This window comes from Nyctibius grandis, chromosome 33 (genome assembly GCF_013368605.1).
Source record: "Nyctibius grandis isolate bNycGra1 chromosome 33, bNycGra1.pri, whole genome shotgun sequence".
Taxonomy (NCBI): Eukaryota; Metazoa; Chordata; class Aves; order Nyctibiiformes; family Nyctibiidae; genus Nyctibius; species Nyctibius grandis.
Window position 1 is genome coordinate 1134212 of NC_090690.1, and position 11294 is coordinate 1145505.

Here is an 11294-nt window from a genome sequence, read left to right on the forward strand (position 1 = left end):
GGTAAACCAGAACAGACACAAAAGAAACCTGTATCCAGCGACACTGACCTAACCCAGATGTGCCCATGAACATGTAAAGTTTTGCTTGCTGTGAAATGAAGACAGAAGGAATGTTACTTACAACATGTGCTCTGAGAGTTAGGATGTTTCCATTAGACATACTCATTTTCTTCACACACTGTCTCAGATTCCACAGTGTGGATTTACTGATTTAATTTTCTCCATTGCTTACATGAAATACACCCCTTAAACAGCAGAGGCTCTGAGTCAGTTACACTTTAATATATTTTATAAAATACATTAAGATTTATTTTACCAAGCCGATCACTAGAGAAAGACGCACGCAGTGCATGTATTCTCCTTTTTATGATTCTTTATTAATGTTGATTTTTTTTCACACAGATAACCAATATCTTTTCCAGTGCCCTATTTAAAAAGTCATTCATTAACAGTTAGGCTGCAGTTGTGCCTACAAATGCCTTTATTAGGATGACAAATGGAGTAAGATCCATCTTCTCATTTTCTCTGTGTTCCGCACTATCATAAAGAAATACTTACCTGCTTTTTCAGAGAAATATAAAGTGCTGTAATGCTTTGGACTTGACTCATAATTCAGAATCTCTAGGCTTTAAGTGCAAAAAAAAAAAAGAAAAAAGCAAAGAAAGAAAAAAAAAGGCAACACTACCACACTATGCATCACAGTGACAGGTCCTGTGAAGAAGTTCTGGGTTCTGTGTGCTACCAGAAATTGGACTTACACATTCTCATCTCTAGTCCTCTACAGGGTATCCCCTAAGTCAGAAATCCGTGCCCCAAATTAAGTAGCTACGTTGTCCACCACCAACAGGATGACACAGGTCCGTGAAAGGGTGAGCCCTGGAAACTCACGGGTTTATGCACATCTGTTGGCAGCTGTTTGTTTTTGCTGTCTGGACTACTAACAAGTCCCATCGCCTCTGCACTCAAGAATTGCTGTTCTTTTACTTGGAGCCATGTTGTTTTATGAAGAGTCGCACAGCAAATGGCCAGCACAGGCACACAATTCTCAGGCGAAACATTCAGCCACGCTCAGTACATCACACACGGCAGAAGTGAGAGCGCTCCGAGCGCCTGCCAGGTTAGTGCGGCTTCTGCAGCCACGGCTCGCAGCTGGGGATGTGGTTTGCAGAAGAACCACTGGTACCACAGTGATGGGTTTAAAAGTCCCAACACGCAGCTCCACCTGCTTCTGCTCAGTCTGCTTTTCACTCATATTGCCATATTATGGGGTTGGGAAATCACAGTGCGGAGAAAAGTCAATAAAAATTCAATTCAGAATAATGGTCCTTTGCAGCTTCGCAATACAGGGGAATTATTAGCTCATTCAGTGTTATGACAGTTAATGCAGTAAAATAAAAAATTGAATTTACACATATTTACACATTCAAACTAAATCAGCCAACAAAAAAATCTGTCATTCACAAAATCAAGGAGTCGTTACATTGTCCTATGACCTATCTCAAATGTTTATTTTAAGTTATCCTGTTAAAAGAGCATAATCTTAGAGAAGAAGATTTATCGAGAATTGCTAGAGCACTACCTGATAAAGTTCCCATTCAGAGTTTCGTGCTTGAGCACCCCCAACCCACTCCTCGGGCCCAAGAAGCATTTCTCCCAACTCTTTGCAGCTTGTTGCCGTCATTTCCTGGGACTAGGTCTTTAAAGACCTGAACTGGTGATTTAAAGGACCTTTTTCCTCTACTGATTGGAATTATTCCATTTTTCTTACTTTTATCTCATTTTCCCCACAGCTTATCATAACTAACGACCAATGATATGCTTCAATATTGAAAACCAGATTTAAAATACTATGCTACAAAAGCTTCTAATGTATTCTTGCATTTTTTTATAGAAAGTGTAGAAGACTGACATTGTTAAATGCCTTTTCATATTTTTTTTAGACCCCAGTGATCAACATGGAGCAAACGGGCACTTTTCAGGGGATTTTCAATCCGCATTAACCTTGTTTATTACATTGCACTGTTGTGACACTGTGCATACGCAAGCCAGAACCTCTGAAACAGACTTGCTGAGTGTAAATGCAAATCAACCAATCCACAGTAAAATAAGAGAGCTATGAAACAAGGACATGGCATGCTTTCTGTGATATTCCTACAGTATCTTACAGGGAGGGCTTGCAAAGAGAGCAGCACTTTACCAGTATCCATTTATATTTAACCCTAAAAGAACAGTACGTTCCCACACCTCACAGAACCTACAAGAGCAGAACATTTACTCTACTCACAAGCTATGCGGACAGATGCCTTCCTGCTCTTTGAGGTCCCTAGATGGCTCCAGGCGACACACTGACACCAGTAATCTTCTGGCCCATGAAAATCTTCCACCTGCTGCCTTGTCACATTGATGAACACCTCTCGAACTTTCAGTCCTGAAGGGGAACGATGCAGAAAATGAGTTGATACAGGCTGTCTTACTTGGGCATAAAGCTAAGGTTGGCCAAACCTTTTCTTGTAATTAAACAATTTCATTTTTAATCAAGGCAAAGCTTCAATTGCTTTGACAATAATGTATTGCCACTAATTAAATTCTAAAAGCTAAGTAGGTCATAAGGCATTGAGTTACAAGAATTACCGATCCACTACAGTCTTTGCAAGAATATAACACCTCCCTCAGAAATCTTGTCTCTTGTGCCTTTTTCACCCAGACTGTTTATCTTTTAGACATCAAGAAGCCTTGTAAACCTGACACCTTATTTTATACACTTGGGATGTTTCCCATATCGGCACCTACCTTTGCATGACAGCCTTGGGGAGAGGAAATATAATCCAAATCTGGATTAAAAGGCATTAGAAATCATTTGAAAGAGCTGGTCAGAAAAACATTAATTTGAAAATAAAAAACATTTGTGCCTACTACTTTCTTCTTTCTCCTCCTGCACAGTCCCAAGATACTTATTTCCCCTTCACTGGAAATGAATGAAAACTCAAATCTTTAAAATATTTCATGCCTGTGAAGTTTATAAAGCAGCAAGAAATTTCTAAGACCAAACTCCATAAAACTTGGCTTCCACTTAATCTCAGGCACCATTAACAGCTGGGTATTTCACTTCTGCAAGGCACTGGGAGGTCACCGTGTTCCCTTGGTAAACAGGAGAGGCGAGGCCCACGGGGGACGCTCACTGCAGAGCGCAGGGAGGGTCACACGAGCTTTAAATACTATAAAGCAACACAAAATTTCTGCTACTTTTCCATCAACAGGCAAAGGGGATTTTTACTACTTTTTATTGAGCCTGTTTGGCTTGCCTTATTTCACAGGGATACCTAAAGCCACGGACAAACCTGTGATAGCTTCCTAAGTTGTCTCAAGAATCATTTTAGTCACTCAAATATTTATTCACTCTGTAATAAACAAACAGAGGTTTCCTGCTTGTTCGTATTTGCGTTTTGTTTTGTTTTTTTTAATACATTAAAAAAATACATTCACTGTAAAAGTCATCAATGAAAACAGGCATTTACAGCTTCAGACGTATTAAGGCAGAATATCCTTCAGCCCAGCTCTTCCTTTCATTGACACATTATTTAATTAATCTATATATCAGCCTATATTTTCTGAAGCAACATTTAATGTGGTTTGAATCAGGCAAACAAACAGCACATGATTTTGAGAAGCTGGTGGTTCAGCATTTTGAGAATGGGACAGGTAGGAATTCAGGTCCTTTTCAAGGTCTCCCAATTTGCCAATAGACAAAATAAATACAAGGAAAATAGCAGAATCACAGAACTGTAGTGGCTGCAAGGGACCTCTGAAGAACATCTGGTCTTTGGGGAAAGTTATGGTTTGTTATGGAGAAAGTACACCTGTTTCCATTTGTTTTAGAAACAACCACAGAAAGCAAACCTATGGGGAGCAGGGGCATATATTCTTCATTTATCATCACTATATTTCACAAATATACTCACCTACCCTCTGCATCTCAAGAAACACCAGAAAAATTGTTCATAGGAAATGACACAGAACAAAAAATCCACGCAAATAAAAACAGGCACTTAATAAACAAGAGCAACATTTTACCTGTGACTTGTATAACTCTAATAAGCACTGCAAGTGCAACCCTTTAAATTATTGTGCAAATTATAACCATCATCTTTTGTTATGCAGTACAGCCTTACAGAATATAAAATTACGACTGTGGTACTGATATGCTAATGAGCTTTCTGCATGCTGGATGGTTTAGCTGCAGATAGACTAATGCTGGCAGCACATGAGTAATTGCTCTGCATGTACTAAACATAACAGAGCTGCACAGAACTTCAGCATTTGTCAGCTTTATTTGTGTAAATGAGAAAAACCACTGACAGCAGTTCTTGCTGTAATCCTGTTATTTATCAGACAAGAAAACTCTAGTTACTCTTAGCAGGTCTGATCCTCTGGTTGAAACCAAAAGTTGAAATATTTGTAAACTAATTCTGAGGTGCACGCTGCAATGTTCAGGCAGGAAAAATAAAGCAGAAGGAAATTAATCAAGCTGTAATTATTACATTTTTATCACAGTAGCATCTACCAGCTCAGGCTCTCACTTTATGAGGCAGAGTACACAGATGGAATAAACAGAAAAGGCAGGCCATGGATTACTGTCTCTTTTCTGCAACTCAGGAAATTAGGCAGGAGAAGATGATATAACTTGGTCTCTGACCGACCAATTGACCGTGGCAGCGCGGAGGTGGGAACCCGTCTCCGTCGTAGCTGCAGCACGTGTTGACTTGCCTGCCCTGATTTTCTGCACAAACAGCAGCAAATCCACGACAGGAGAGACTTCAGTGCGAAGTCTGCAAGCCCACCTGGACCCCTTACACTCAGGCAGCCAGCACATGTCGCAGCCCAGAACTACAAAGCTTACAGAGCTGCCAAAATCCTTCCTCTCCTGCAGCTCCTCCTCTTCAAATTATCAGTGACTCCTGTGTTACTCCAAGATTTTTATTTCTGTCCCATAAAAACAAAATCATGCGAAATTGGATCCCATGTTCATCACAATGACAAAATACACCCACTGTCTACCAACAGCTGTCCTCCCTGTCCTTTTATGTGTACAACATAGAGTGCTGTAGGTAAAATCCATCAGAGCACTGTGCCTTCAAGTGCCATTGCCAAGTATTTCTTGCATATGCCTGGCTAAGAGCTCGCTGCCAGGAATTTATAGAGCTGCTAAGATACATTTCTTGTATTCAGCATTCAATGTCCTCTTGTTTGGGTTTCTTGTTGCTATTTTCACCATTTTTCGATACATCCTCTCTGAATTTTAATCACATAACAAATAGTGGAAGGATAGAAAAGGACAGACCCATTTTAGTGCAGTGTAACCTCCCTTTAGCGAGCACACCAGAATCACACCCTTTAACCAGAGGCACCATTCTTGGCATAAATTCTAGAGCAGTTTTTCACAGATGGAGCCCACGCAGCACGCAGAACACTCTGCATGCATGTTTATGCCCCAGATTTGACTCCAGAAATGAGGGCACTGGCAGTATACACATTAATTCTAAAAAAACTCCATAGTCTCCTGTTTACTGATGGCTAAGGAAGAGTTCCAAAATAATTTATGTATATGGATCATCATGGTGAGAGAACATCCATGCCTGTCCCTTCACCATTACACTGTACATAGCCTTCACTTGCATTTGTGTGTCCTACGGACCATTATGGTTGTTTTGGGAACGCACAGACACACTGAACACTTCTGTCTAGAGAACAATACTTGTAGGGTTAGCTCCGTCCCTGGGCTACATTCAAACCTGCAACGTTTATATTCCAGATCCCATTTGCTAAGCCTGTCCCTCCGTGTCTCAAACCTCAATGTTACTGGTGTTATTTTAAAAAAACACCGAATGTTACTTTATCTTTTTTTATTCTGCTATTAATCCAAGGCTTAGAAAACATAACTGCAGTATTCACAAGACAGATTTTCATTAACCATATGGAAGAAAAACATTTAGGGACGACATTTCTTCTGTATTGATTCAGCAGTGCCTGTAGAAGTAAAGGTTATGCCTATTAAATTATTTCCGAAAAGGTAACTGTAAAAATTAAAATTCACACAGATTAGCATTTCCAAAGTCTTTAATATGAAATCTCTTCAGAATGTGTCACTTTAAAAGAATGCCAAACACCACTTTAGGAGATGCAACTTCTTTTTAAATGGCATTTTTTCCTCTAAAAAGGCATTTCTTGTATTGATAGAGAGGATGTTATGCATACGCTGCTATTTCCATGACACGGAGTTGCCTAGCAATCTTGGAATTTAAAAAGAGGAGGAAAGCAATAACAAAACAGAATTGTGAAATTACAAGACGGTGCTGCATTAAATTGGTTTGCAATACTTATCAGATGCTTCTAAATGAGAAAAGATATAGGGTGTGCTGGGAGCACGCCAAAATCTGTTGGTAATTTTCAACCTTCTCCCTTCCATTCTGTTCACACTTTTACACAATGGATTTCTCCCACTTAACTTCATTACCTACCAAGTACCTATCACTGCTGGGGGTGAAGGAAAATTTCAAGTACCACATTGGTGGTTTTTCAGGGTTCATCCTGACGGGAATTTCACAAAAGCACGTTTCTCTGTTTCTAGTTCCCACTACAAATTACACCATTGAAATACACATACGACATTGTCTGTGACTTTGGAATTAGAGCCAGTTCCCACTCCTTCAGCTCAGTGCAAGCCTGCAACTATCCGCTAAGCCCCACGACTCTCCTGTCTGTGGGTCTCTGAATGGGATCTCCTGTTCTTTGCTCTGGTTTGTGTATTGTTGGTGGACGCTGCACTCAGATACACCTCCCGAAGGACACATCAGCCCTTACCTGTAGTCTCATCCATGCTTTCCTCAGACACGTGCTCGTTTTGATGGACCCATTCACCATTGCACTTGAAGAAAATCTGCATAGCTGGCATGGCTTTACAGCGTAAGACAATGGGGTTGCTTTTTATAATGTAGGCATCGTCTGGTTCCTCCATAAAATGAGGCAGTGTTCCAGGAGCAGATGGGATAGACTCCGGAAGGGCTTCACTGTTATCATTTCCTGAAAGGGAAGGAAAGGAAAATACACATTTTTCATGTTGCTGCACCCTTTGTATCATCTCATTTAATTGATTAAATACCAGCTTGGATTTTATTAAGAACTAATTTTACTAGAGAAACACCTGTAGAACTCAGTAGCTGTCAGGATTGTGCTTTGCAATGAATTTGACACACACATACACACACAAAAATATCAAACAATTCAAGTGTAAGAACTGTCAAGAAAATTGACAGAAAAGAAGCATCAGAATCATCAGGAAACTGCATCTTCACTATTGCCAATTTTATAGATGGGGAACTGAGGCACCGAAAGATTAAATGCGTCACCCAGGGTCAGACAGAAAGTCTGTGGAAGAAGTAGAAACTAAACCTTGTTCTCTTGAGTGACAGCCCAGTGCCTTAACTACCAAATCTTCCTTTCTTTCACTGAGTTTAATTTCCTTTAGACCGTTGCTGCAGATTTAGCAGGGATCAGAGTGTTAACCACAGAGAAATACATTGATATGAACAGCATTACTGTAGCACTCCAACAGCAGAATAAGCAAACTGTGATTTCATGCCCACTTAGAAGAAATTTTCAATATGCTTTTCCACTGTTCCCATTTACTGCAGCCCCTCTAAGGTGATATCAAAGTGGAAAAGTGGTTGCTGTAAGGCCAGAAAGTGCAAGACAGTGAGTCTTTTCAGCTTGTATCACAGACAGTAGGATCCGAGGGCATTCGTTCAGCTCTGTGTAAGCCTAGGTGTCTGATTTTCTGAACTCCTGAGCTTAAACATGAACATAGAAGCACCGGAATACAAGCTTTACCTTTACTACAGCTCTTCTAATTGAGTCAAATCCTAGTTGCTGCTGTCAAAAATGGGAAATTCCCATTGATTTTTAGCAATGCTGGGATTTATTTTAGTAGTTTGTCAGTTTTTGTGAGAAAATTCAGAGAACAGCAACCAAAATAAGTCAGAAGGGTTCAATTTATGAAGGAAGATGAGAAAGTACTGAATACATACAGTGTGGCCAGATGGTAACAGAGGAGGACACGGTCTACATGCAGATGAAGGGAATGCAGGATCAGAGAAAGAGGAATAGCTGAGGGAAATACATATGTGATTTAACCAAAAACAATGAAATTCAGTTAGATGAAAGGTAAGTTATGATGATATGAAGTAAGTCTAAAAACCTTCCCAGGTCTAGTAGATTACAGAATAATGAGAACATACTTTGTCTTTGCTTCTATCAAAAATAGGTCGCTCTCTCTTAGCGCTCAGTATCTGTGTGTGCAAATATACACTGCGGACGTGCTGGAGATCATTGTGATTTTCAAATGAGCCCAGTGTTTTAAACTACATTCACAGTGTACTTTATAAAATACCATCATAATTTTTAGTGTTTTACTACTGAACATTCATGCCAATTTCCATCTTGTCAATCTTCAGTAATACTGCGTCCCTGCAGGCTTTATTAAATCCGTGCTTTATAGAAAATAACAAAAATGTCATTATAGGATTTTGGAGAGGCTTGGAAATCCCATGCTCCCATCAATGCTTTGAGTGCTTCACAAGGCAGCAACACGCCTGTGTTGAGGAAGAATAGTGGACAGTTTTATAAGGATCAATCAGCTGGAGAACTTTGACCCATGGTATTCCACTAAATTTGCTGTTTAGGGCAAGACACAAAGGATGAAATCCCAGCCCCACTGAAATTAAGGGCACAATTCTCCTTACAAGTGGCATAACTGATGTTATATAAATATATATGCATTTCAGGTCAAAGAATATTTTAGCTGAGACAACTACAGTAGCTGCTGACTTCCACACATACATTCATTTTTACAGGAAGTCAGAGGATGAAAAAATTCATATTACAGAAGACATAACTTCCTTATGCATGGAATGGTTTTCATAATGAAATTTGAGTCATTATTCAGTCAGAAAAGCAACTTAGTGAGATCTGTCTACATTCTTTTAATCAGGTGACCCTGTCCCATATTCAACAATGTGGGTTTTTTGGAAGTCACTCAGATTTTGATGGAAATACGAGATTTTGTTGCCCACATGAAATCCTTTAATGCCTTTGTTATTTCCTCTAGTACATGGATTTACTAAAGCCTGTAGGGACACGGCATTTAGCAAAGATTGACAATACAGGAACAGTGGGAATGGCCGGTAATAAAACATGCATGCTGATGAGTTTCACTGCATAATTTTCCTTTAAACTCTTTAAACTCTACATATTGGAGGGGAATCCAATTACTACTTAGTCAGCACTCCCGGTAAATGATACAGAACTGCTTAATTGGTATGGCTGCCACGGAGCACCTACTGTACAGCCGCCTTCATTTGCCTGCCAACTCTGTACCCATATACGATACCGATGTGTGGACAAGCAAAGCGGCACTAACGCCACGTTCCACGTCTGAGGCACCTGCTCCTTAGGTTTTTAAGATACTCTTCAAAACCAACATCCCACAGGATGCCGTCTTGTGGAGAGGGTGAAGTCAAAGCTACAATGAACGGACCCTCCTCTTGCTGGGCTGATGAAATCAGCTGCACTGACAGGGTCTGAGACCTATTAGTGCTTGAAAAACTTGACTGTGAAAGTGAAACCCCACGTGCCTCAGTAACTAAGTCGGGCACTTAGAAGGATCGGTGTTCCTTTGGACAAAAGGGAGCACTGGGGGGAAATCAAAGATTGCTTAAAGAAATTCCATACAACCACGACCATTTCTGTATTTCCCATCTTAGCAGACAGGGTCTCCTAAATTTTCAGCACATGTTGAAAGTCACAAGTGCTGTATGTACATTTCAGCAAGCCAACTTTTGATATCAGTGTATTAGTTTCATCAGACCCTCTTGCTTCCTCTGGATATAAAGTATAAACTTCCAGCAGCTGTACCATAATCCTTCTCATCAAATATTTGGGCGACAGGTGGAAAATTGTTCTGCCAGCTGAGGAAGACAAAATCCATTCCTCCTGGCAATCTTCTGCAATGAAAACTCCAAAAAACGAATGTGCAATAAGTTGTGGAAATAAATCTAAAATATTATCACACAAAAGCAGTGTGCTCAGAATCTTTATCTGCAAAGTAAACCTGCTTATCTGAATTTTAAAGAATCTCCTTTCTTCTGTGTGCATAGGACTAGATACTAAGCTGGATGCTTCTACTTGAAACTAGTAGTTATACACCTGTTTTTACCATTTTGCTTTGCTTTGAATTGCACTGTGGCTTCTTTGATCATTACTTTTTTTTTGCACGCATCAAGGAAGTCTGGCAACAAATCTGGGAAGCACACATCATCAATTTCATTTTGCAGAAGGGTCAACAGTCTGAAAATGGACAATGTGAATAAGAGCAAGCCATGAAACTAGGAACCAAACGCCACAGAGCTGTGTTCTAGTACTTAGTAAAACCATGCTAAGCTGCATACACTATTCCTCTGTTACTTAGAAGGCTTTGGATGACATTGTCTCCAGCTTATTAGCAGGAAAGGAGAGTGAAAGTCAATACATAATCATGGAAATAAGTTGTCTTAATAGGATTAAAAATCGAGACAACTGTGAAGTATAACACACACACTTTTAAATGCCTGCTCGTCTATTCACTTTAACAGTCCTTTCCTACGTAACTAACTTTACGTCTACAAAGCTGTAAAAGGTTAAATGCTTCTTCAACAACGAATAAAACAGATGTGAGAGAAAGTCCCAGGGTACAAAAGACTACCCACAGACTCACGAGTGGTGAGTAGAACTGGCTGGAGAATGACAGAATGACCTGCCACAGTTGTAAGCAACTGAGTGAGCCTGCTTCAATGATTCGCTGCTCCTTGGCCAAACCCCACGACAGCTGACATACACACTACTCACCCGTTAAAAGGCCAGTCAGCGTGTTGGTCTGAACCACCTACTCTTCTCACTGACAGGGAGTCCCTTAACTGTTAACTGTAACTGAGCAGAAAAGCTCTACTTCCCTAAAACATTCTGATTGCTTTTATTTCACTGAACAAACCCTTTCCCCCCACCTTTTCAACAAACAGCAGCAACAACATTATCATCCAAATGTCTTCTCACACAGAATCCATTTGAGAAAGACCCTAGGATGTCAACAAAATTTTGCTGTGACAGTATGCTTTAAGAATATAAAGTACTATTTCTTTAGTGAGCAGGACTTCTTCCATGGAAAGGATCTTTAGGCTAATGTGACTGAGGCCATTTCTCAATCCTCA

General features: G+C 40.1%; 1 protein-coding gene across 1 annotated transcript in view; it reads right to left on the reverse strand.

The window, feature by feature from the left end:
• Positions 1-7135, reverse strand: part of UNC5D (unc-5 netrin receptor D) — a 52079-nt gene extending 44944 nt beyond the window's left edge. The window contains exons 1-2 of the mRNA XM_068421285.1: positions 6859-7135; positions 2285-2428 (exon numbers count right to left, since the gene is read on the reverse strand). Of these exons, the coding sequence (XP_068277386.1) occupies positions 2285-2428; positions 6859-7135 (421 nt within the window). The remainder of the gene's footprint in view (positions 1-2284; positions 2429-6858) is intronic.
• Positions 7136-11294: the final 4159 nt, after the last annotated feature.